At 33.5% G+C, this 26,500-nt stretch overlaps 2 protein-coding genes across 2 annotated transcripts; both read left to right on the forward strand.

The window, feature by feature from the left end:
• The first annotated feature begins 3,272 nt into the window (after window positions 1-3,272).
• On the forward strand, window positions 3,273-13,363 carry LOC128990344 (uncharacterized). The gene is made up of 5 exons (XM_054412685.1): window positions 3,273-3,356; window positions 4,091-4,188; window positions 5,076-5,148; window positions 10,373-10,899; window positions 12,192-13,363. Exons 2-5 carry the CDS (start codon window positions 4,120-4,122, stop codon window positions 13,281-13,283), a joined length of 1,761 nt encoding a protein of 586 aa, XP_054268660.1. The 5' UTR covers window positions 3,273-3,356; window positions 4,091-4,119; the 3' UTR covers window positions 13,284-13,363.
• Window positions 13,364-18,947: 5,584 nt separating this feature from the next.
• LOC128990755 (uncharacterized) lies at window positions 18,948-25,236 on the forward strand. The gene is made up of 5 exons (XM_054413313.1): window positions 18,948-18,999; window positions 20,272-20,387; window positions 22,083-22,287; window positions 23,120-23,348; window positions 25,068-25,236. Exons 1-5 carry the CDS (start codon window positions 18,976-18,978, stop codon window positions 25,148-25,150), a joined length of 657 nt encoding a protein of 218 aa, XP_054269288.1. The 5' UTR covers window positions 18,948-18,975; the 3' UTR covers window positions 25,151-25,236.
• The last annotated feature ends 1,264 nt before the right edge of the window (window positions 25,237-26,500 follow it).

Genomic DNA, 26,500 nt, shown 5'->3' on the forward strand with positions numbered 1-26,500 from the left:
GGATTGACAAATATGGTGGTACCTTAAAAATAATGATGTGCATATTGTACCGTAGAAAAAACGGTACTTTCCTGTTAAAGGGAACATTCATTATTATTTTGGTAGGAGTAATTGTGGTAGGAATCATAATAGACCCGTCTCTAGAAGATAGTTTCTCAACCACTAAAGCTCCTGTAAGGCTCTTTTAGGTGAAGACTTTCTGTGTCTCGGAGATATTTTCACTTAAAACTTTACGCTAAAAAATTATAATTCATCTTCATTATAATTGTATTACGACTCCAGGAGCCGGCTAACTACCAGTTCCAGTACGACGTGTCGGCTCCCGAGTACGGGACAAGGTTCGGACACCAGGAGTCCAGGACTGGCGACTCTACCAGAGGGAGGCAATACGAAAAAGCATACTCCCTTAGTAGATTTCTCATCGATATGGAACAGTTGAAGACAATCTTATTGTTATTTCTGTCAGGTGCACTGTGCAGGTTGAATTTTATTTACAATTTGTTTCTTGTTATTTAAGTAATTAAAATATCATTTAACAAAAAATAAACTACCTAATCATAAACTATAACTTGTCCCCTAGTTATCCGAACATTAAAGCACAAATCATGAAATGAATCCTAAAATTAAATTAAACAAAATTTTGCCGACACTAGCGATTAGTGTCTCCGGACATAAACTGGACACGAAATTTGTCTATGCAAAAAAACTAGCTTTAAAACTTATAATGGAATGAGAAGTATACTTGTGTTATTTAGTCAATGATAGTACTATTAGTTGATTCACTGTCGTAATAACTGACAACATATTGCAAGTCCGAAAACATTGCCGTCCTTAAATAATACTAAAAGTCTACTTTTCATAACCATTTTCCGATTTAAAGTTACTTCAGGTTCCTTTTATATCATTACTAGCTGTAACCCGCGGGCTTTGCCCCGTTTAACTTCTTAATTTTCAAGATTATCTCGTTCGCATGGCTCAATCACGTCCTGGTTGAAGTTTGTTCGCTACGCTCACTCACCTTTAGGTTGGAGCTCGTTCGCTACGCTCACTCACCTTTAGGTTGGAGCTCGTTCGCTGCGCTCACTTGCCTTCAGGTTAGCTCGTTCGCTACGCTAACTCGCCTCCAGGTTGAAGTTCGTTCGCTACGCTCACTCACCTTTTGGTTGCAAATTAGCTGTTGTCATAAATGTAAAAGAAATAATAGTGCTGCACCCTGTTGGTAATCCTTGTAACTTTAATGCTATTGAACATCATAGAACAGAACCAACTTGTTTAATTGAAACAGCTGTTAAGATTCAATAATTCTCATAAGGTTAACATGGGAAACTCCAGAGCCACTGTGGCGGAGCCGGAAAGGATTTTTGAAATAAGAATATGCCTATATGTTAATCGGGAATGTGAGCTATCATCATGCCAAATTTCAGCCCAATCCGACCAGTATTTTTCGAGTTTACTTTTCCCATACACATACATACATACACATACATACACACATACAGCAACCACCTCTTTTTTATAATAGTATAGATAATCAGGATAAAATGAGTTAAACATAGACTAACCAACACAAGTACACTTCTCATCCCATTGTTAATGTCTAAAGCTCGCTTTTCGTATCTAGTTCATGTTGGTGACACTGATCGCTAGTGTCGTCGAAATTTTTTTCCATTATTTTAGGCTTATTATCATTATTTGCCTAAAGAGTTATTGCCTAAAGTAAGATCGTTTTATTTGTCTAAACGAGGTTATATAGCCTAGTAGTTTACGCAACGATTGAGTAAAGATAGTGTCGTTAACACTATTTACGCAAGTTGCGTATACTACTTTACCTATGAAAGTGTTAAGTTACAAAAAAAAAAAAAAAAAAAAAAAAAAAAAAAAAAAAACACTACATAAATATAACTTCTAAAAGAGGTTATGTGTTCGTTTATAACCTCTCATTGCCACTGACAATGATGCAACGAAACATTGTACCATAGATAAAACATACTCCCTTAGTAGATTTCTCATCCTTATGGAACAGCTGAAGACAATTTTATTGTTAGTTCATGTACGGTTTATGTAGAGGTCGTGTTTTGTTTACAATTTGTTTCCCGTTATTACAGCCATTTAAAACCTCGTTTAACCAAATAATACGATCTAATCATAAACAATAACTTGTCCCCTAGTTATATAACCAAACAGTAAAGCAGAAATCAAGAAATTAACCCTAAAATAATTGAAACAAAGTTTCATCGACACTAGCGCCTTTGTGTCACGTACATGAACTAGACACGAAAAACGTGCTTCAAAATTTACAATGGGATGAGAAGTCTACTTGTGTTGGTTAGTCTATGATTGTACCAAACACTGCCACTCAAAAATTAAATTAACCTGAACAGCTGATTAACTGAAGTTTGAAACATTACAATTTTACTTCTTTTCTCTCAATCATTGGTCCGTGACCCGTGTTGTTAAGTAAAAAACCAATGTTGTTAAGTAAGTCACCAATGTTGTTAAGTGGATCTTTTCAATTCTAAGAACTGAACCGAAACAGCTAGTTTACAAAACGGTCGTAGGTAAAATTACATAAATAACAAGAAACATATAGTAAGCAAAACAGTGCATCGGACGTAATAAATATTAAAATTGTCTTCCATAAGGATGATAAATCTACTAAGGGAGTATGTTTTTCTACGGCAATACAAGAGTATAATATATTGTGGAAGAAAAAACATTATACCAGGAAACTATAGTGTTTAATGTGTAGACTAATATATTCCTCTCTCAGCTGGTGTTCCATTTACATTTGCATTTGAGATGCATTCATTCTAGTTTTCAGAAGCCTTTTCAACCATGAACGTTATGCGGTTTACGTCTGTAGCTTGTACAGATGTTCAAAACCTCACAGTTTTTAGCTGAACACATGTGTTTACATTTTATCAGTGTCATTGCTTTTGAAAGAATAACTGCATAGAACTCGCTGCATCACTTTGAATGCGTCAACCTAAAGGGGCAAAACAATCAAAATAAATTATCCAGGGTGCTTGTCAAAACCACTTAATGATGTACCCAAAACATACAATTGAAACATTTAGTTTAAATTTTCGTTCCTATGACATCACTCATATTTGCTTGCGTAATCAACCCTGTAACGTAGTTTAGAATGTTTCATATCCAAAAACATGTGTTTAAATATTTATCACCTGAAAAATTCACGTATGTCAACTAAATAAAATTTTCAACCCCTTAGTAAATATTTACCTTTATTGTTTACTTTTTTTAAATAATCATATTGCTGAACTTTAGTGGTATTATCAGTCCTTATTAATTCTTTTCATGGAAGAAAATATCTCAAAATCAATTTTATTACTGAGGTGAGTTTATTTGAATAAATTTTAATGTTGATGTTATCCTGGTTCTTTTACATTAACCACCAATCGTTTGTTGACACAAATGGGTCCAGAATAATTTTCTTTTAGAATAGTGTGGGCACGGTTCTGCATAGAACCTACGATATTTTATCGGATGAAATATTAAGTCGATATAAAAATAAGTAAAAATATTTTATTTCAATATAAACATTAACTGTAAATACTAATTTTCTGCATTGGTTCTTTTCATAAAGAGGGCCGCCTCCCACTCTTTTACATTGGACTGTGACGTTTAGGAGTAGTTAGGTTAGTTTAGTTCGGTTTAGTTTACAATCAAAAAATAATTTACAAAATTTACCTTTTTCTAAATTCATAAAAAACCACGAAAAATATACGTCTCTGTAAATTTGTCTCTAAATATTACACAAAACTTCCACTTTTTATGTTATAAAGAACTTTGGTGTTAAAATCATAAACTAAACCCAACTGTACGAAACTAAAATAATCTAACCACTGCAGCACATTATGAAAGAGTCTTCTTAAATCTCATTTGGCTTTAAATATTCGTATTCACTAGAGAAGTCGATATTTCTTTTCCATGAAAGTATATCCAATACGATCAATATGAATTAATACTTATCCGATGATATATCGAAGGTTCTTTGCAGTACTGTACCCAGTAATATTATTAGCTCACAGTCTCCCATTTTTTCTTTAATTGTAGCTATTTCTCTTAGGTGAATGGCTTGGAAGATTACTCCAGTCAATGGTTCTACAGCTGAAGAAGTTGAGCTTATTGCTACTCATGTTGAATCTTTTCAGCCTTCAATCTCCAGTAAGTACCCTCTAACTATGAAGGTATTTTGTAATAACGATCATTTATTGTCTTAAACAAATAGGTTAGAATAGTCCTAAGTCACCAGTATCAGATTAATTATAAGTAAAAAAAAAACTATGACACTCAGGTCAAAAGATTAAACGTATTTAAAGTTACAATACTTACTGTGTTAGTGGTAGCTACGTTATATGTGGCCTTTTATCGTAACTATCCTGATATAAACGAAATGTGGTTTGTATTATTTATTGGTGAAATACTTTACGCAAGCTCAAATAAAAATACCGTACTAATTACATTGAATAGCAATTAGAGTATGAGATACGCATTAGGTAATTGCCACTTAACCTACCTGTCTACAAACAACTTCAGGCAACATTTGCTATGATACAAACTACATTAGAGGGTAATTACACGCACGTTTGATTTTCCCACGGATTTGTTTTATAAAGTAGACATTATTATGAAGGATTCTTTACATTATCCATTGTTGAATTTTCTACCGTTACTTACTTATTATTTTTGTAATGGCACAGTCTATTTTTGCATTATCAACATAAAACCAAACGTAATTATTTTGTATAAGTAATAAACATCTGAAATAATTAGTTTTATTAATTAAACAATTACTCTACTACATGCTGATTAAACTTTTAAGGCGTTCTAAAAGAATGTTTTATCATAGATTTTTTACTAATTCAATAGAAGTAGATCAATGGAATAAGGATTAAAATAGTGCAAGCATAGTATAGGCTATATGAAATAGACTACGATATTAAATTAGGCTAATACAAACAGTTGTTAATGATAGTTAATCATTATGATACCTGTTTAGGCTTGACTAGTAGGGTATCTGACTGATGCAATTACAGTACTTATAATTTCAGTTGCCGGTCTCGAACCCAGAGGTCTCTCTAAACGTAAATCTTGAATCTCCATCTTCAAAGTTCAAAGACACAGGTAACATAATTCTTAATTTGAATGAGCTTTTTTGATTGTAAGATTGTATAAAAAGTCAAATAAATCACATTCAATGAGGTTAGAGAGTTAGGTTAGAAAATCCCTAAAGTGGACGTTTAGCCACGAATAGCAGACCTAGAGAAATATAAATTCAGTTTTAAAGTTAACACTAGCCACCATACCCATGCTCCGTAACGGGAAGAGAAGCTAAATAGGATATTTATCATTGTGTTCCATAGATCTCCTGTATGAAAAGTTAGATAACTCAAAATTTAAAAAAATCAGCAAACAAATGATAAAAATAAACGTGGTTTATATAAATTTTGCAATTCTAATATGAAGGGCCGCTTTCACTAAATCTAGTTTACCTTTAACGAGTTTATCTAGTTTAGTTTTTAGTTTACCTAGTTTAACTTTAAACGACGGGTTAAACTTAGGATGGCTTTCCCCAATATTTTATCGTGGTCATCCTTGATCTCTTTGTTTGATAACATCAATATTTTCAGGCCTAATTCAAACAAGTTTAAGCAGTCGAAAATTTGTTGTAAAAAAATCTGCCAAGATGAATCAAAACATGTAAACATTGTTATTTTACTATTCTTTCCTTCAAAAGTCGAGCAGTAAAATAATTTGCGTAGGCTTGTCTTTAAAGGCTCTTGGACAGAGCCTGGATTTGTATACGCAAATGTCTTACTTATCTCTATGGTATACTCATCTCTACTAATCTTACTTATTTTCTATAATCAATGGCAAATCCATATACTAAATAAAATAACCTCATAGTTCTATAAAATATTTTTCGTCATACTGCAGCAAAAACAGCCGTTTTTAATGCATGCGTTGCGGGTCTAATGTTGCGAGAGTAAAAATTATTTTTAGTCTCTAGGGAGTAAAAATCAGCTGTTGTAAACAGTTGTAAATTTCGATTGTGGTAATGGTATTGATCGAAATTTTTTATCGATTGATCGATTGATTTATTAGGTGAGGTTTTAGCCTACTGTTGTTCGATTTCTCGACATATCGATGGTATACATACGTAATAGACGAAATAATTGAATCACTAGTAAACAGCTGCTTATTTGCATTAGCAGAATTGAAAACAAGCTGGAAGTCGTTTTGAGAGGTTATCTTTACATCAAAATTATTTCGTTTTCTAGCTTTGTTTTGTGACGAAAAATATAGTTTACCACCCGGCCAAAAAGTGACTTTTTAACCCTCGCTCATCCTCGGACCTCGGCTTCGCCTCGATCGTAAATCTTAACCTCAAGTCAAAAAGAGTCAATTTAGGCCCTAGTGATGAAATATACTATTTATAACCATCCAGCTGTTAGTGCAAACAAATTATATTGCACTAAAACAAACCCAAGATTTTAAAGACTGCCCTAAAAATAAATTAGTTCATCTAGTATTACCATGTATATTTAAATAATTGGTTATACTCTTGCCGAATAAATGATCTTATTATTGATTATAGCATTACACATAGTATAAAAAACCAACCCTACGCATGCAATTTAATTTTTATCCAAATGCTGAATTTGTGTCACAATCGCTGAAAGTTTACATCTGTTACGTTAAGCAAATGGTATTATACCAAAAACTTGACTAGAATGTTACCGCCGACTGCTAGACTTCTTGAAAATAAAAACCTAATCTCTAAAAAACTAAAACACTAAACTAAAACTAGTGACCTGTAGGGGCCATAGCCCCTAACTTAGACTATAATAAAAATAAACTATATATAAAAATACAAAAACTTGAAATATGTTTTTAAAATTATAAATGTTATGATGCTTGAAATTAACAGTGTAACATCAATGGTATAGTGATTGATTGGTATAGTGTTTCTTGTCTTATATCTTGGTTTTCCTTCCGTTGGAGTCATATATTAGTTGCTTCTGATGAGTCAATGAAATACAATTGTCCATATGAAGGCAACTCCCCATTTCGCGGTAGTAAGTCAGAAATATGTCTACGAATTTGTCCCTAAATTTTAAAACAGCAAGGCCCATTTCCCAGAATCTCTTTTTGTGTAGCGGAAAGCGACGCAAAAGCCATTGCACTGTTGTATTGCCTTATGTTTTTTATGAAACTAGAATCATGTAAAAACTGTTCTTTTGGTTCGTGGGGTTGTGGCATGTTAATGAGTCCATTGTGGCAACATGAGTTGAAATTTTTACTTGTGGCCTCCTCTGCGAAGTAAGTGCGCCACAATGCATGCACATGCAAGTGCTGTTAAGAGGACCAAGATTGTGAGAAACAACACTCAACTAATTTTCCAGCCTTCATCTGAAGGTTGTAAACCAGCTTGTGCATTTCTTTCATAGTTAGGCCTTAAATTACGTTCTCTTTCAGCATTTCTTGTGTCAGTTCAATTCCTGGATACTCTTCCACGTCTTCCCCTACCCATCTAGTTACTTCACTCATAATAAAAACGGAAAACCAAAAAATTAAACAAATACATTATTCATTTCAAAACATTGTTTAACAACATTGACTTTCGGAATAAATTTAAACATAGCAAATAAATAAGTAACAGCTGATTAGAATGCAGACGTTTTTCAATCCCCATGCTTTTCTTATGGTGGATATTTTACGTTATATCTCGTTTTCTGGTAACTTTATGGGAATTCTGCTATCTTCCCCGAGGCCCTGGGGTCAAGACCTTTAATTTAAGACCCCTACCACTTTTCTGCGACTTACCAGAGGTCCACAATTTTCTGACAAAAATGTTGTCTTACAGAATTATATATAAGGATTTGTTTTGACCAGCTGTATGAAATTAATTGTGAGATAAGCATTTGACATTTTCTCGCGTGCATTTTGACGTGCATTTGACAGTTCTGATTGTTTACATTGAAATGTCAACGAGAGGTAAACATTATGGGTTTTCTCATACTTCCATGGGGACCAATTAATATTCAATTTTTTGAAAACCTCAACTCAAACCTTTGGACATCCAAGGGGAGTGGCCCGAGAGGAGTTCAGGGAAGTAAATAGGCCTAAACAATTCTTAGATATGCGATCCGTCGTTGTGCTTAATTTTGGCTGTAACGGTTTGGTATTTTACTCGTGACAGGCGTCCATACATACATACATACATACATACATACACCACCTCATTTTTATTTTTCACTAACTAGTTTAAGAGAACGGCTGGGTGTAGAAACTCGGTAGAGCTGTCTAAAGAAGGCTCTTGGTCTGTAGATGAGTCATCAAAAGAGAAATGAGGCAAATTCCCTTGGGGCTCAGCCCCAGAGGCCTTTAAAGTTCCCTCCCCAGATTTGTTCACGATATGACCAGGTAGTATATTTTACAATATTTTTAATGAAACATCTGTTTGTTTGTATTATAAGCATTTAGTAAATTAGTCCAAATGAAATGTTAACATTATTTTGTGATTTATTTGATTTTCCACTGAATGGTAAGCTTTTTAAAAGTTTAAACAAAATGAAATATTAATGATCTATGCTTTAGTGAACTTAGAAAATGTTATGTTATGAAATCAGTGGAACATATCAATATCAACGGAACAGTTGATTATTCCTTATGGGGTTAGCTTTATCGTAGGGGTTGGCAATTGCCATTTTTGTCTAGGTTCAACATTCATTTATCATTTTATTAAAGAAAGAACGTCAGAGGTTTGTGAGATTAGCATACTTGTCTTCAACTATCGGGAGGAACATTGTGTCATGTTAGTAATATTAAATTTAACAGTTAAAAGGAGCAAAAGAAAATCCACAAAAATATCAATAACGAGGTGGGCGAACAAATAATCGATGATAGGCTTGTTGACTAGAAACGGTTGTATCTTAGGTCTGGGTCATTAATTTCATTCCCGGAGATCGATGGACGCCTCAGTCTCAAGGCAGTTTCATCTCATAGTAGCTTTTAGCGAATTTCCTATATAGGGAATAAGCTATTACCGTAGTACTCATGGTAAGACCTGGACGCGGGACCGATTTTTTTTTCGTTTTGAGGTCCCTAGAGGCAAAAAACACCATCCGTTCAAATTCATATATATATATATATATATATATATATGTGTGTGTGTCCGTGAGCACGATAACTCGAGCAAAAATGATCCGATTTTGATGACATTTGGTACAAACGTGTAAACGTACGTTTATTCGAACGAGTTCGCGATCCAGCATGATCGGACCATGGGAACGGGGGTTTACGGGGGGTTTTATGGGGTAAAAATAGGTTTTTCCCATTTTTGACCCAAAAAACATAAAATTTAGCAATTTTTTTCCAAACCATTTTGTAGAGCTTAAAAAAACAAATAATTTAGTATATTGAAGCGTTATTATGCCCCTAATGGTTACGGAGAAAATTCCAAAACATTGTAAATTTAAAATTCCCATGTTATTCTTATGGAGAATAAGTAAACTGTTGTAGTTTGCTTGTTTGTGAACATATTTTGATCAAATTTGGAAAATGTTTTTATTTCTTACTAACTATTCACATTTTACAAAAAAAAAACAGTTTTACCCTCCCTGATGCAGCAAACCTAAGTACTTGTTAAACTAATTCTATTTAATTAAATCAAGAATAAATGTTATATTTTTAAGTAGACATTTCAGTGTAAATCCAATCAGTCAAATGGAAATTCGCTTAGTCTGCAGGTTTGCTGCGGCGGGGGTATTAAGCTTATATTGTGTGGTTTTTATAAGGAATAAAGTCAAACTCTTCGGAATATCAATGCATAGTCAGCTTATAAAATACTCGATTCAAGGTGCAATGAATACATTTCGAATAATAGGTTATTGAGTCTAGTTTGATGTACTTGCATGCAATAATTTATGGAGTTGGCTTAGGTACATAGAACCATTGACTATATAACACTACTAGTAGTGTTGTCAGATCTACTAGTAGTGTTGTCAGATCTACTAGTAGTGTTATATAGTCAATGATAGAACCCTAAAAAAATTAGAAATGTATTAAATATACTTAGTAGATAAATGTCAAGTAAGTTAGTTATCATATTAGTCTTGAAATAATCACATTCATAGAAAAAGGGCGTAATCAATCAACAAGCTTTCACCTTTTTGATTTATCATATTGAAAGGAGTCTTCCCACTAAAATGTTATACAGTAACTGTTTTCTTTAACAGAAAAGTTTTCCTTGAGTTATCATACAGTTAATTTATGCATAGCTTGCTTATATTATTTTTGTTTTGAATTACAATAAATTGTGTTCATCGGTATTTCTGTGTTCTAGAGAAAACCAGCGAAAACGAAAAATCTATGAAACAAGACAAATATGAGTTGGAAAACCAACGCTGTCCACCTATGAAGAACATAGGAGTAAATAAACGTTTAGTTAATGAATATGGGGATGACGTAGAGAAAATCCAGTACTACAAACCGATTAATGAAGAAGCAAAAGAAAATATTCCAGTAGCACAGTCAAGGAATGATCATACAAAGAATGAATTGGGCAAACAAGTCAAAAGTACCAATAGCAACCCTGTAAATGCAGTTGTTGGAAGACCACTAAGAGCATCGATAATTGTTAACGGTAATGGCAATAGTGAAGAAGAAGAAGAAGCTAACACTTTTACAGACCACAGTCAGACCTCAAATAGGCTCAGAAAAGAAACAGATGGAAAAGGAGACGTGCAAAGATTCGACTCTTTTCAACGAATAGAAAGATCTGATCGTCAAAAATCCGTAGAGAGCCACGGATTGAGCAACGAAGCTCTTAATACCATCAAGAAGATTAACCCTTTTACTATTGGAGATCAGGTGAATTAAGTATTTCTAATACGACTCAGTAATTTGTTCATACACTGTCTCGAGGAAGGCTTATTACGCCTTGTTTATTGTATCTAGTAATTGACTTTCAATAAATGATTCAGAGGAATCAGCTGATCTTAGTCCAGCAGCAAAATGTGTAATCCAACTCAATGTAATATTTAAATTCAAATTTCCTCTTTTCCAAACCAATGTAGGTTTCATAGAACAGAGATTTAAGAGTATGCGTAGCTGAGTGGGTTATAGTGATTGGCTGGTCATCCTGAGAAGGCCAGCTCGATCCTGAGAAAAGTCAATAGCTTTTTGATGGTTCGACCCAGCTTTTCCTTATTATTAGACAAAATCCTGGCTAAAGAAACAGTATCAAAGCCAAGTAACAAACAAGTAAGGGATCAAGTCGGTAACAAAGCTACACTTCATTCTACACTCAACCTTTACTCATATTTGGGTTAAAATACACACCTAGGTAACATCCCTATCTCAAATGGTAGTACTTTTATAAAATACAATTTATGATAGCAATGTTTACATGAGCTCCATACATTATAATATATTATCAGCTATTTTTTATCTTTAAATCTTAATCTTGGTAAAACATATTGAGGAAAAATTGAAAGAAACAGTAAAATTCCTTTGAACAATTAAAATTGTGATTATGTAGTAAGCAACCCAATCCAAACCCCATAGATAGTTCTTGCAAAGTATTCTTGCTTGGTTAAACCTCTTCCTAGTTCCCTTTCCATATCTTTGCATGACTTATTGGGTTAAAATACAATCTAAATTCGTTAAAATATTCAATCAGATTTTTTACTTTGAATTTAAGAACAGTATATTTCATGATTACAAAGCTATTATCTACTTTAAGCAATATATATTTATTGGTTTTTGTCCATGCGGACAACATTTTTTAATAATGATAAACAAGTCTCAACAACGCATTGGTTCTTTTTTTTAATAGTTGCAAATAAAAAATTAGAGACAAAAAAGATTTTAAACGATAAATATTGGCAACAGCTGATCTATTTGAACTTGCTTGCGGGCTCCCGTTCGATTAAAAACCGTGAAGTATGAAAGCTTGCAGTTAACTACATGCTCCATGCGCAAGTGGTTTAGTGGCGGTTTACGGCTGCAATACGGCTCGGTTTCCTCCTGTCGCTGTAACCATGTACAGTAGTGTGAAAGGAGCGTAATTGAAGCTGTTAGTAGGCCTACCAACCACGAATACTAGAAAAAAACTTTGGTCTTTTCTTGTTTTCGTGGTACCAACCTTTAAATTGTTCCAGGTTGCACAGATGATACGAAATCAAAAGTGCTGCTTGAAAGAAGGTGTGAAAGAAAAATCAACTTCCAGTAGAGTTTCAAGTAACTTGCAGCATGAAGACCCAGTAGGTTTCCAGCAAGAAAGGGACGAAATTTTGAAGCAACCTTTGGCAAATGAGGAGAAACAACATTCATATGAGGCTCAACTGGTTTACGATAAGCAGCATCCAAGTAAGAAATTAGCTCACAATGATCAGCGTTCTGGCAACAACAAAAAACCATCGTCACATGAACAAAAACAATTCTACGACATACAACAACCTCCAAGGATTGTGCATAAACCAAACCCTAGCAATGATTATGGGTTCTCTGTCATAATAAAGGCTGGCGAATCCCTGAATTCAGAAATAGGTAAAGCTACAAAGGAACTTGAAATAGATGGTGTGAAACTCAAGGATAAAGTTAAAGCTACCAATGTTGATGGGAAAAATGAATTTAAAGAACAACGTGAAGTAGACTCTAACAATACGGACAGCAATGAAGAAAGTTTTCATAGCAAAGGACTATGGATAGAAAAAAGTCCGAATGCAAACGTTGGGTTTCCAGTGTATGACCAGGATTTAGCTTTCGAGCCGGACCCTTTTAACGGACTATTGGACCAAAACTATTTGACTAACACTATAAATAATGTAAGCATGTTGTATAATGGACCTTCGGCAATCCCCTTTCACAAAATCCAAGCGAGGGCCGTCCAAAAAAACAGTGAGAGACATAATAAACAAACCAGCAAGGATGGAAACGGAAACGTGACACCGTTTGCTGATGTGAAAAGAAGCAAAAATAAAACACAAAAAACCTTCCTTAGTAAAATTACAACCAAAGTACCAACACCCTCAAAATTGACTACAACAACTTTAGAAGAATTTGATTTAGATGATACTACTTCAGAAGTCTCTACCTTTTCATCTTCATCGTCTCTTGAAGATGATTCATCTGATATCGAGCAGTTCAGTGATTTAAAGATTGATTTGAACAAAACCTCTTGCATATCTTATAAAGAACCAGGTAAAAACCTAAATTCCACAAGAATAAACTATGAGGAAAACAAATGCTAATTGTACTTGGTACTCTCATTAAGCTTGTGTACACATTTAGCGCATTAAAAGCTTTATGAAGCAATTAAAATAATAACAAATACTGATCTCTTCCTATTCGTGAATATTGTAAGTAAAATGTATATGGTAGTTGTGGTCATGTTTTAGCAAGATCAATCTGTAGTAACTACATGAGTTGTTTAATTTAGTATTCTTAAAGATATCGATCGGTTTCATGACATTTACCTACTTTTGTTTCTCAACTATCACACATTTTAGATTTAAACTCCCATTAATATTGATTTTTTTGTAATTGTGTTACTCAATTTCATGTCTACAAGTTCCTAATTTCATTGTGAGCATGCCGTTTTTGTACTTAATCATTAACTAGCATATTTTGAATTATTAGCTATGAGTTCGAAAAAGAGATATCTTTGGTTATAATACAGGACAGGACTATGCCACTCCCCCAAAAAATCTATGTATATAAAATCCAATGTATGTTTGTTTGTATGTTTGTCCTTTATGGACTTTAAAAACGGTCTACAGATTGTAATGAAACTTTCAGGCATTATTAAGCATTATTCAAGGATGGTTTGTGTGAAGTTTGGTGCAGATCCGTCAAAAGGGCTCCGCCCCAGTGGCTCTGGAGTTTCCCATGTTAAGGCGGGGACACACTTGTCATACACCCTTCCGATCCGACTCCGATCATACTGCGGTACGACTGTCGGAGAGGGGAATGGTACATAACATTGAACGCGGTTGTTCACACCTCTCCGACACGCGTCATGTCATACTCCGATCCTACTCCGATTTTGGTTCCGATCACGCACCGACACTGCAGTCTATTCGTTTGTCGGATGCAGGATGGGTTGTTTCTTAAAAATCACCTTTATTCTTAAGATTTAAGAATAATGGTTTAAGATAAATATATGCCGATGCTTGATGTGAAATCTGTGCGTGCATACCTTCAATTTGAGACCTCGATCATGAAAATCGGACGGGTAGAAGAGCCAAACGAACTCGAGAGAGAAAACCCAATGTGCTTAATATATAAGATGGACACTTAAGTAAACCACCTAACTTTCTTTCCATACAGAATGAACCCAAATTCTTCGTTTTCCACTGCCCTTCAGAGATGTCTGACTTTTTTCCTCGTCGTCTAGACAAACCGCCATCATGGCTGAATCCCGAAGTCCAAAGTTTTTGAGCATGTTTACCACCTTCTGCACGTAGTTTACAAATCAGACAGGCAAGTGTTGATCGACCGGTGGAGGAAATCGGGCATGGGTCGGAAGCGTGTATGACATGTGTGTTCATCCTCTCCGATCCCGCACCGATCCTTCTGGAATCCCGCAAATCGGATCGTAGTAGGATCGGAAGAGTGTATGACAAGTGTGTCCCCGCCTTAACCTTATGAGTAGGTACTCATATTTAAATGGAATTAAAGAATCTTAACAGCTGGTTCAACTAAACTATCTGATTCTGTGATGTTCAAAAAGTTAATAGGTTTACCAACAGGGTGCAGCACTATATTTTTTTTAATTATGAGAACAGCTAATTTGCAACCAAAAGGTGAGTGAGCGTAGCGAACGAACTTCGACCTGGAGGCGAGTTAGCGTAGCGAACGAGCTAACCTGAAGGCAAGTGAGCCCAGCGAACGAGTTCCAACCTAAAGGTGAGTGAGCGTAGCGAACGAACTTCAACCAAGACGTTATTGAGCCATGCGAACGAGCTCATCTTGAAAATGAACGAGCATGTGACATAAAACCACAATAGGACAGGACGACGTCTGTCGGGCCAGCTAGTAATAAAATAAAAATAACTATTTTAATCAAAAACTTAAATTCAAAAAAGTAAAAAATCAAGATTTCTATTGTACTGTGTTTACGATACAATTTTAGTGTAATTTAACTTTAAAACAAAGTATTCAACTACTTCAAAGAATCATTTACCTATATGAAAATACCAATTAGGGACTGTGTTGGGTTTCAATAAATTGCAAAACTTATTGAATTTACCCAGAAATTTTCCTGGTATAAATCTACTTCCTCAATTTACTGACTTTACCAATTTGTAAAGGATAATTACAGAAACCAATTTACCGGGTTTTCCTCTTTTCCACAATTTTAACGAACCTTGTTGGTAATTTAGCCATAATATCCTTGTACTGTAGTTGGACCCCTGAAAATATTAGCATACGCCCTTATCTTACTAATATTATAAATGTGAATGTTTGTGTGTGTGTTTGTTTGTTTGTTTGTTTGTTTGTTTGTTTGTTTGTTTGTTTGTTTGTTTGTTTGTTTGTTTGATTGTTTGTTTGTTTGATTGTTTGATTGTTTGATTGTTTGTTTGAAGTTCAATCACGCGTTAACCACTGGACGGATTGGGTTGAAATTTGGTATGATGATAGCTCACATTCCCGATGAACATATAGACATATTCTAATCTCAAAAATACTTTCGGGCTCCGCCCTAGTTGCCCTAGAGTTTCCCATGTTGACCTTATGAGTATTCATATTTAAAAGGAATCAAAGAATTTTGCCAGCTGACCAGGACTACAAACACACAGGGGTGAGATATCCACCTCGGGTTTGCATCATTGTGTTTCTTTTGACAAATCCTTCAAAATGAGGCATCACTCAATAGGGGTTGCTATTTGAAAGAAATAAGTCACCACCGACCCCCCACCCTGTTAGGGGGTAAACAAATATTTTGATGTAAAAAATTGCGGAACCTTTGTTAACAACAATCAACGCCACAAACAGAATATTTCTATCTATTTCGGTTCAAAAAATACAGATTTATTTCAAGACCTAATAAACACACTTTATATCAACTTCCATAAGTTTTATGGTGATCGGATGAATGGTTTGGCAACGCATCATGTACAAACATGCATTAGATTTCTATCAATATATATCCATAAGTAAGTAAATTACAACAGTGTTCTTCTTCATCCTAAGAATAACATTAATTTTTTAATTTATATTTGTTTAATTGTTGACTGCCGAATCAGCAATTTTAGATTTACTTGATGATCACTATTTATATTTGAGATACACAGTGTGCCAAAGGTGTGCGCTCTAAAATTGTAAAGAGCTCATTCGATCTCGAGCAAAGGCTTTTATGGTTGTAAATAAGAAATGAAGAGAAGAAACAGGTGTACCGGCTGTATATAGTCTGCATTGAATTCACACGTGGACATCATGCATTCTGCAAAAAGAGCATCGTGCATTGCTAACTTGTTATGATTTTTTTACTGTTGATTCCTTACAATGTATCAATTATCAATTATCAATTATTTAAGATGGGGACGCCACTATGTGCGTATTTTAACCCAAATATGAGTGAAGGATGAGTGTAGGATGAGTGGCGCGATCTTGTAGTCTTGTTAGTGACTAAGGCCGACATGTTCCTTAGACACAGCTGTTAATTAATAGCCCATACAGCTAATGGCAACTAAGGGACCTACAGTTTATTGTGGAATCCGAACCACATTTTTCCCTCGTAATTAACGAATTGGTCTAATTATTTAGGATAGTACTGCGGATAGTCGTAGTACTCACTAGTGCGGACGTTAATCCACACCAGGTAGCATCGCATCCACAGTGCATCCCTATAATTATCCACAATTCGTGACCTCCTAGTAGCTGGATTACAGGACGACGCCTGTAGCTAGTAATTGTTTAAACAAATTATTAAGAAAGAAAATAGCTTACAGATACTATTCATATATAAATTTAACGAATTTCCATTTACCTGGCTGGATTTCTAACAAAATAATACTTAGTTTTGCTGCTACAGGGAAGGTATTGAGGTGTGTTTTTTAATGAAATGTTGATATCTTACTATGAAATAAAAATAGCCAAATTTGATTAAAATACATCGATTAACAAGCCAACTACAACTGTTTGTTTAATTTTCATGAGAATAACATGATCATTTTAAATTTCAAATTGTTTTTATTATCTCCGTGACCTTCAGGCGTACAACAACGCTTCAATGTACAAACTCATTTTTTAAGATCTACAGAATGGTTTGAAAAAAAATGAAAAAATGTGTTTTTAGGGTCGAAAATGGGAAAAATAAATTTTTACCGCATTAAACCCCCCATAAACCCACGTCCCATCGTTCGATATGCTGGCATCACAATCGGATAGTTTTTGCGCGAGTTATCGTGTTAACAGACACGCATATATATTTATATATTTGTATCTATGAATTTGAATGGAGGGTGGTTTTGAGCTATGGGGACCTCAAAACGAAAAAAAGTAAATCGGTCCCAGTTCTAGGTCTTACCATGAGACCTACGGTAATAGCTTATTCCCTATATGGGAAATTCGCTAAAAATGATGCTAGATGAATTTATTATACTAATAATGCTTGAAACTCTACCCAATCTGATGGTGATTTAGATTAAAATTTCCAAGTCATCAGAGTAAAGACGTAATTGAATTTTTGTTGTTTTAAATCTATGTGAAATCTTAGTTGACTTGTGCAGCCAGAAAGGTTGATTCTGAATAACGATACCAACCACTTAAAGTAGAATACTAATTTGACGAGAGTTTAGTAAGTTTTCATTCCAATAAAACCTTTCTGAAAGTAATTACTGAATACATGAGTCAATAAATTTTTAATTAGATTACGTTTGTGCACTATACAGATTCAGTTCTGAAAATACTTCAATGAAGAATAATAAACTCAGATCCCCCTTTCAAAAAAGTGTAATTTAAGGGCACCAATCACTACGAATAAATGTTTTCAATATTTTTTCATAAGTTAAAATTCTTTTAACATATTTTGTCACAAAAAAGTTAAATACATATTATAAGTACAGTTGGATTTTAACTAGATGTAGCTATAGTAAATTATCTTTGACAATGAACTTATTTGTCTGCTGTGAAATCATGTGTTTAAATTTTCAAATTCCGAGGCTATATCCAGACAAACATTCTGTTATGTTTATTGAACAACATATAACCTCAACAGTTTGCCAAGTCTGATCACATTATTGCACTACAGACAAAGATTAATATTTGATTTCCTCTATTAATTTTAATTGAGAAATCGATCGGCAAATTATCTATTAAATTGCACAGACAGATTTACACAGCGTGACATGCTACATGCAGAGCAATGAGGATATCTATTATAATAATTATACTATACAATCCTTATACCAATAAATCTGTTTGGATTATATTGTAGTATTTAGTCATTAGAGATAAGAGAACGAATTTTTTAAATGTAAGAAAAATATTTTGAATGAAATAAAATTTTTTGTTTACATGCTGGAAGTCGTTTTAAAGGTTATCATTAAAATGAAAACAACTTTTATTTCGTGACTTAGAGTTTTTACATTCTTTTATAACAGTGCAATATCACAAAATGGATTTTTAATATAACATAAGTTATAATACAATACCATATAGATAATAATTAACCTATGCAATAAACATGTATATCCGACAAAATACATTAACAATAATTTCATTTAACATAGTACAGAGCATGTCGAATGTAAGAAAAAATAACAATACCATAGGTGATTTCAACTTATTTCGTATCACTTTTTCTTCTATATTTTTGATTGGCACGTGAAACTTGGAACAAGGTAAATAAGCTGATATTTTGAAAAGATCTATAACATATGCATCAGAGACAACACCTGTCCTAACAATAGCACAGAAGTAGTGCAAGAGGAACACACAATGCCTGCTCATCTAGTAGTGACTGTAAGTTATTATTTTAATTTCCATAGTTTTTTATTGATGTAACATTACTTTTCTATTTGTGCAAAGGATCATCTTGTGACAAAATCATCTTGGTTTTATGTTATTTTTATTTTTTTTAAGTCTTTAGTTTCACTGCAAATTTTAAAGCATATTTACCTTGTTACACTAAAAGTAGTTTATGAAAACTATTTTTAATAAATAACTAATTATATTTACTGTCAATTTATATAAAAGATATTATAGTATTAAAGAAAATTGAACACATAAATTACAAGTTTTAATCACTCATCATTTTCTTTTTTCGTTTTTAATTTAAAACTATTTTATTTCCCAATTGTTAGATTTATTATAGTCAAATAATTTAATTGTAATGCAAAATTTGTATTCGATAGTTAGAAAATTGAGCCGTACTTATATTTTCTGTTCGTAAATACACATTGAAAGCTAATGGGATACCCGCAGTTTTATATGATATACAGTATAATAATTTTTGTTTACCAGCAAAAACAATTAATAATTATTCTCATTCATTTATAACAGTTTCTGAAAGTAACAGCTCATTCATAATAGACCAGACAATGATTGTTTGTTTGATTGATTGCATCAGGAAACATAAATACAGTAATCAAAAATTCGACATAATTGCATTTAAACATGTTTACAAATAATTTTGACAAACTTTTGTATTAATTTCTTTTGAATAGAGATAGTAAGAATTGTAAAAGTGCTTTGAAGATTCTTAAATCTCTTGCAGATAAGTATTGCAATCCAAATAACTAAAATTAAGTTTATAGAGTAATTATTTTTGTAAAGAAAGATTTTAAAGCATGTTCTTATCAGTATCATCATTGAAAATTGGATTGAAGGTACAATAAATTGGTTTAATTGGTTACCTATGACTATAAGACGTTTAATACCTTCTTTGCTTACATACAAGGTTAGTACTGTCTATTCTCTGTTTACTATTAAACTTTTCAAGTTTTAGGCAAACGTTATGGTAAATACAACTAAAGGCCGTATACAATCTCCTATAACATACCACAAGTAACTTATTTAGACGGTAAGTCTTTGGATCTTGTTCAAAGCTAGTACTATCACTTCTATTTTCCGACTCTTAGCATAATGAAATATCTGCAGCTAAGATTACGTTTATATCTCAAGTGTGTTATGGTATTTTATTACGAGGGTATTAAATTTTATCAGTATTAACCTCTCAATTTTAAAAACCATAAGCTCTCCGTTATTTGCTTTAAAAAAGTGCAACAGTTGCAGGTAATAATTATACTAGCAGCTGTACAGGGGTATTACTGCAATCGCGACGAAGAGGCGCTCCAATGGTACCACAAAGTTCAACGCCTTTATAAAGAAACTGAACCTAGTTTCATGGGGTAAATACCCACAGCTTAGTTTTGTATAGGATAAGTTTTATTATTAGGGGATAAAACATACAATGATGAAAGCTGGGATAAACTGCATATGATCTAACTAGGCATGACATTGTTTCAGTTATGCACTAAATCCGTAGGACTCAAATTAAAACTAGTTCTCTTTCTATATTAGTGTTTGGTTGGCTCCTCTGACTACTACATTATGTTATACATCTTGTTGTTTTGTTTTCAAGATTCTTTTACAAAAAATAACTCTTAAAACAAGTTACCTGCTTGCATCAAATTTAAGCAAGCATTTTAATCTAAAACTTTTCCGAAATCAATGCTTCGTCTGTTTTATATAAATGAATGTCTATTTGAAGTATTTAAAGTCAATAGTAAATCTAGTCCACGTGGGATGTATACTTGCATTATCTAAAGTCAATGGTATATTTGGTTCACATAAATATGGAATGCCTATTTGCAGTATCCAAAGTTAATCTTACATCCGGTTTACATCATGGGATGCCTATTTGGAATATCGAAATATATCTAAATATAAATATCTAAGTCAACGGTGCATTTAACTAATAGGTTATTCATTTTGTATTAAATTATGCTCAACGGTTTTAATGTGAATGTTTTTTAGCGAATTTCCCATATAGGGAATAAGCTATTACAATAGTAGTACTCATGGTAAGACCTGGGCCCGGGACCGATATAATTTTTCATTTTGAGGTCCCTAGAGGCCAAAAACACCATCCGTTCAAATTCACATATATATATATATATATATATATATATATATATATATATATATATATATATATATATATGTGTGTGTGTGTCCGTTAGCGCGATAACTCGAGCAAAAATGATCCGATTTTGATGAAATTTGGTACAAACGTGTAAACCTACGTTTATTCGAACGAGTTCGCGAACCAGCATAATCGGACCATGGGAACGGGGTTTTATGGGGGGTTTTATGGGATAAAAATGGGGTTTTCCCATTTTTTACCCTGAAAACAAAGAAAATTGCAATTTCTTTTCAAACCATTTTGTAGAGCTTAAAAAAAGAAATAATTTAGTATATTGAAGCGCTGTTGTATGCCTAACGGTCACGGAGAAAATTCAAAAATAGTGTAATTTTAAATTGCCATGTTATTCTTAAGGAGAAAATGAAAACTGTTGTAGTTTACTTGTTTATGGATATATGTTGGTAAAATTTGGCAAATTTATTTAGTTTATCCTATACTATTGATGTATGGCCAAAAACACTTTTTACCTTCCCCGTAGCAGCAAACCTAAGCACTCGTTAAATCTAATGTTATTTAAATTGGGAATAGCCTAAATATGTCTTATTCATGGAAATATTTTAGTAATAATGTAATCAGACAAGTTGAAATTCGCTTAGTCTGCAGGTTTGCTGCGGCGGGGGTATTTTCCTTTTGTTCTCTATTTGTAATATGCTAGATTAGGTGATTTTTTGATAAACACGTGTTTCGGCTCTTTTGTTTACATTTTTATTGTTATCCTGCAAATAATGTCACGGTAACCAAAAAACCTATAAGGCCCATGTTAAATTACTAAAACTTTAAATTCACGTATTAAATTCCAACCTGGAAGCCAAGCCTAGTTCTATTGACCGACCAAGCTGAATCCAGCACTGACAATTTACATGTTTAACCTTAATCCAAAATATCATAATACTTTTAGATGTTGGGGTTTCTGGAAGTCCAATGAAAAAGTGGAAGCTTGCCATGAAGAAGTAAGAAAAAAGAAGTATGAATTAATGCTGGAGGTTAGAAAAGGGTGGTTGGAAAAGCAGTATTTGCCTTCTGTTGATGATATGCCATGTACAAAAGGGTATGCCTGGTTCAACATAGGTCTGTTTGACGATCCAGCTAAACTGCCCTGTGATGTAAGTAGCCTGTAGAAATTCGTTGTAGAATATTGTTTTTAAAATTTTCAATCTTTTTTTTACTTAAAAAGGGTTCCTCGATTCGTTAGCTCACTTTGAAGAGCGACGATCTGTGATTCAAAGAAAAACGATGTCGTAGGTTCACATGTTGATTAACCCCTTGAAATACACTATTACAGTTTATTAATAAACTGTACTGGCTTATCGCTACATTTGCTTTATACGGTCCACACACACAGGCCAAGTGTATTTAGTATTTGCTAAGTAGAAGACCGAATTCAAAATTAAAGAGGCCACCAACCTCTGTAAATATAGTAGCCAAATTCAGAGGCATCTTTGAGAGCACTGTCCCTTATTTGTGAGGAATTTATTTGTAGAATGTAGCCAATACTTATAAATTTTGCAATATCACACACAAAAAGAATTTCAGTTAAAATTGTATTAAATAGTTTTGTATACAGTTATTGAAGATGCAAGAAACACAACTAGTGTATGTAGTGCCATATTTGTGTTAACCAATAGTATAAAGTGGGACAAATAATTAAAACTATATCGTTATTTTTCTCCCCTTTTAACACTAACCCTTTAAGTATTCTGTAAAAGTCCTTAGACACTGGTACTAGCATACATCTGTTGTCGAGTTATAATAATTATATCTGGGAAGTCTTGTGATTATTTTGATAAAACCTGAAGGTTATTTCAGTAAGATTAAATAATTTGCTTTCGTCAAAAGTCAGACAGACATAGAATCCCGTATCGAAATAGTAGTTTTTAAACCTAGAACTAATCCCGTCAATGTGTCAACTTTTGGAGTAATCCTATTCTTCTACAGGAGAAAGCATTTGAAAAACCTAAATTTACCGAGGATCAGATTGAGACTAAATATAGGGAATTGAAACAGTTATGGCGGGATTATGAAGCAATGTGTTATTCTAATTGCGAAGAACAGGAGAGAACAAGAGGTTTGATACTGGCGGAGGCCCTCAAGAAAGCTGTTGAGGAGGGGTATATAGATGATAACTGCACACCGGAAGGCTTCGGCACCTGGAGCTTTGATAGTGGTGAGATGGTTTTTTCTAAATTTGGGTAACCATAATGTATTTGCAAAAACTGGTGACAACTTTAACGTGGGGAATGTGGATGTGTGTAGTTTTATCAATATTTAAAGATTCAGGGTATCAGTTGACGACGGAAGTGGCAACGCCGCAGTCCCGGCCTAATGGAGCTTCTGTTCAACATTTATGTTAATTCTTTGTTATTACTGGTATCACCATGGCTATCAGCCGACCGGTGCGACGTTGCCACACACCAACGCCGTAGTAGTATTAGACGAGGCTATAATAATAGGTTTACTTGTGGAGCGAGCTGATCTAGTGGTCGATCCCCGAGGTCCTGGGTTCAAATCCCGCCAAATCACCAATAGATCCAAGTGATAATGCCTCAACCCCTAGGTTTAGCTTGAAGTAATGTGAAAAAATCCAAAAAAATAGTCATTATTATTATTGAAATAAAAACATCGTGTAATAAGATTATAACAAATGTTTCAGTTACATAGTTCATTTTACAATGATAAGCAGGTAGTACGCAACATATCCCAACATAAATTCTCAAGCTTAAATAAGCCTTATGAAACACAAACATCCAAACAGCCTTTATGTTCACAAATCATCTAACGGCCGTAAATGCCTATTCAAACTAGATTTTGTTTAACCATTTTAATTATTAGCTCATTTCTGTACCTGGACCCGGGACCGATATACTATTTAATTTTGATATCCGTATAGGCCATACACTATTCGTTCAGATTTATGTATATATATATACACGTCCGTAAAAGCGAAAAATTGAGTAATTATTGCCCGATTTTGATGAAATTTGGTTTGAAGGTAAGCCGGGATAAACGTGAATGAGTTCGCGAATCAGCGTGATCGGACGATGGGAACTGGGTTTTACGGGGTAAAAATTGGGGTTTCTTATCTTTGACACTCAAAACACAAAATTTCCCAATTCCTCCCTAGACCGTTTTAAAAAGCTTAAAAACAAATAATCTAGTATACTAAAGTTTTGTTGTATGGTTATTGGACCACAACAAACAACAATGCTTTGGATAACAATTCTTATGTTATTCTTATGGAGAATGTTATAAAACATTCAGTTTTATTGTTAATTAAAAAAAAAAATTCTAAATTCAAATATATTTATTTGTGATAATAAAAAATCTTGGCCTCGCCAAGCTTGCAAAACTTGTCGGCGAGGTCCAATTGATTCACAAAAACTTAACAAACATTACATTTTTTTCTTTTTTGTCTTTTTAACAAATATAAATAGTTCTAGCTACTAATTCCATGGTGGTTTGTGGCAGGCACCTATCCAAGTTATACATAATAATGGCAGCAGGAATGTAAAATTCTAAATATGGCTTGAAAAATTGCTGATTTATAATCAATGCGTCATTCCAAAGTCTTTGTTCTCCTGGTTCATAGACCAGGGGTTTCTAAATATAATGGTAATGGTAATGGAAATATTTTGCTCAAACTTGGCAAATTCAATTATTTTATTCCAAGCTATTAATATTTTACAAAAAACACTTTATTGGCCTCCTTGTATCAAAAAACCTAGGTAATTGACCTTTAAATAGATGTAATTAAAATTCAATGCAGGCAAATGGAAATTCGCTTAGTTTGAGGTTTTCCGTGGCTGGCGTATTTTTATAACTTAAAATATTTAATAGAAGTCATATGTCTTTAATTGTTATTTGAGAGAATATTTTTATTTTGCAGGAATGCCAGAAACAGACATGCCCTGTATACCGATGCAGAAAGAAACAAAAGATGGAGGTTCTGGGACAAAGAAATCGTCATAATCCTATTATTTGTTTAATTGAGTATAAAACGGAGACTTTGAAAATATCTCATCGCATACATAATATAGTGGTGTGCACAGAGTTGACATAGTGTTTAAACTGTACCCAGTGTTAACTGCTAGGTTCCAATATTTAAATTTTTAGGATCAAATTTGCTAACCATTTCTTAAAATTAGGTTTACTTTTTTGTTTACCCCGCTATGGTTTCCATAAATTTGCACATGTAATTAATAGTTGAGTTGGAATCACACATGGAAACTTAGTTTTAAACATTTCTTGGTAAAAAAAACTCATGATTTATTATTAACGTAACCTTAAAAACCTTCGAGTTTGGTAAAACGCTATGTTGGGTCTTATTTAAAATAACTTCCCAATCACACATAACCGCATAGATAACTATGCAACAATACATATAAGGTGATCTTTAATGAAGTAAAAAAACAGGGACTATAAGCTTTTTTTGTAACTAAGACGAGTCTGACAGTATTTTTAAATGGATTTGCGTTTTAAAAACATCCTGTTTATATCTTTACAAAAATGTCGTTAAAAATGTAATCATGTGATCATGTTACTTTCCTCTATTTAGAGAAGACTAGTGCACCTGTTGCTCGAAATCGAGCAATTGCTAATTATTACAAGCGTAACTTAAAAACGAATAACAGTCATAATTTAGATAGTGTAATCAATCACTCCACTCCAGTTATCGAAACTGAAAACGAACTCACTCTGAAAACGAACGCTCTTCTTTAAATCATGTGTTTACTTTGAACAGGTGCAATCAATACAAATTACTCGTTTGTTTAAGTAAACAAAATCTTTTCTTCATAAGAAATACATTGGGATTTTGATGGCCTGTGGGGTGAAAGCCCGAGGACTCTTGTAACAGGAATTGGTGAAAGGGGGCGTCTTCACAAAAATACTTAATTTTGACACATCGGTTGTAAAAATCCGTCCATTATTAACGGAGGAGTAGTTTTTCGTAGAAATCACCTTCACGTATTATTAAAAAAATATTATTAAATCAATTATTAAAAAATAAGAGCCTAATAATATATAAGGATTCTCTTCGCATGTACCTTATTTTACCTATAAAAGGCTTACACATATTGCATAAAAAGGAGAGGACTAAGTATATACAACTTTAGACATTATATATATTTAAGATTGTATTTATCTTAAGAATACAGGAATACTGTAATTTACACTTAAGTGTAAATTACACACAAAAGTAAACGAACAAACTAAAGCATCGAAAGTGAACATTATTGGTAAAGTTAGGTTTAGATTTTCGCTCAAGGGATGATTACAAATTCAACCACAGCTAGCTAACGGATGTCGGATGTGGTCGGA

This window comes from Macrosteles quadrilineatus, unplaced genomic scaffold (assembly GCF_028750875.1).
Source record: "Macrosteles quadrilineatus isolate MER2022 unplaced genomic scaffold, UCM_ALF_1.0 Scaffold_3__2_contigs__length_128488019, whole genome shotgun sequence".
NCBI classification, from domain to species: domain Eukaryota; kingdom Metazoa; phylum Arthropoda; class Insecta; order Hemiptera; family Cicadellidae; genus Macrosteles; species Macrosteles quadrilineatus.

Excerpts from the sequence above, each read along its gene's own strand:
- LOC128990344 (XM_054412685.1), top strand. The coding sequence starts at position 4,120 with ATGGTTCTACAGCTGAAGAAGTTGAGCTTATTGCTACTCATGTTGAAT. Across the intron at positions 5,149-10,372 it reads TTCAAAGTTCAAAGACACAG|AGAAAACCAGCGAAAACGAA; the intron begins GTAACATAATTC and ends TCTGTGTTCTAG. Across the intron at positions 10,900-12,191 it reads CTTTTACTATTGGAGATCAG|GTTGCACAGATGATACGAAA; the intron begins GTGAATTAAGTA and ends AAATTGTTCCAG.
- LOC128990755 (XM_054413313.1), top strand. The coding sequence starts at position 18,976 with ATGCCTGCTCATCTAGTAGTGACT. Across the intron at positions 19,000-20,271 it reads CTGCTCATCTAGTAGTGACT|GTAATAATTATACTAGCAGC; the intron begins GTAAGTTATTAT and ends CAACAGTTGCAG. Across the intron at positions 20,388-22,082 it reads ACTGAACCTAGTTTCATGGG|ATGTTGGGGTTTCTGGAAGT; the intron begins GTAAATACCCAC and ends TAATACTTTTAG.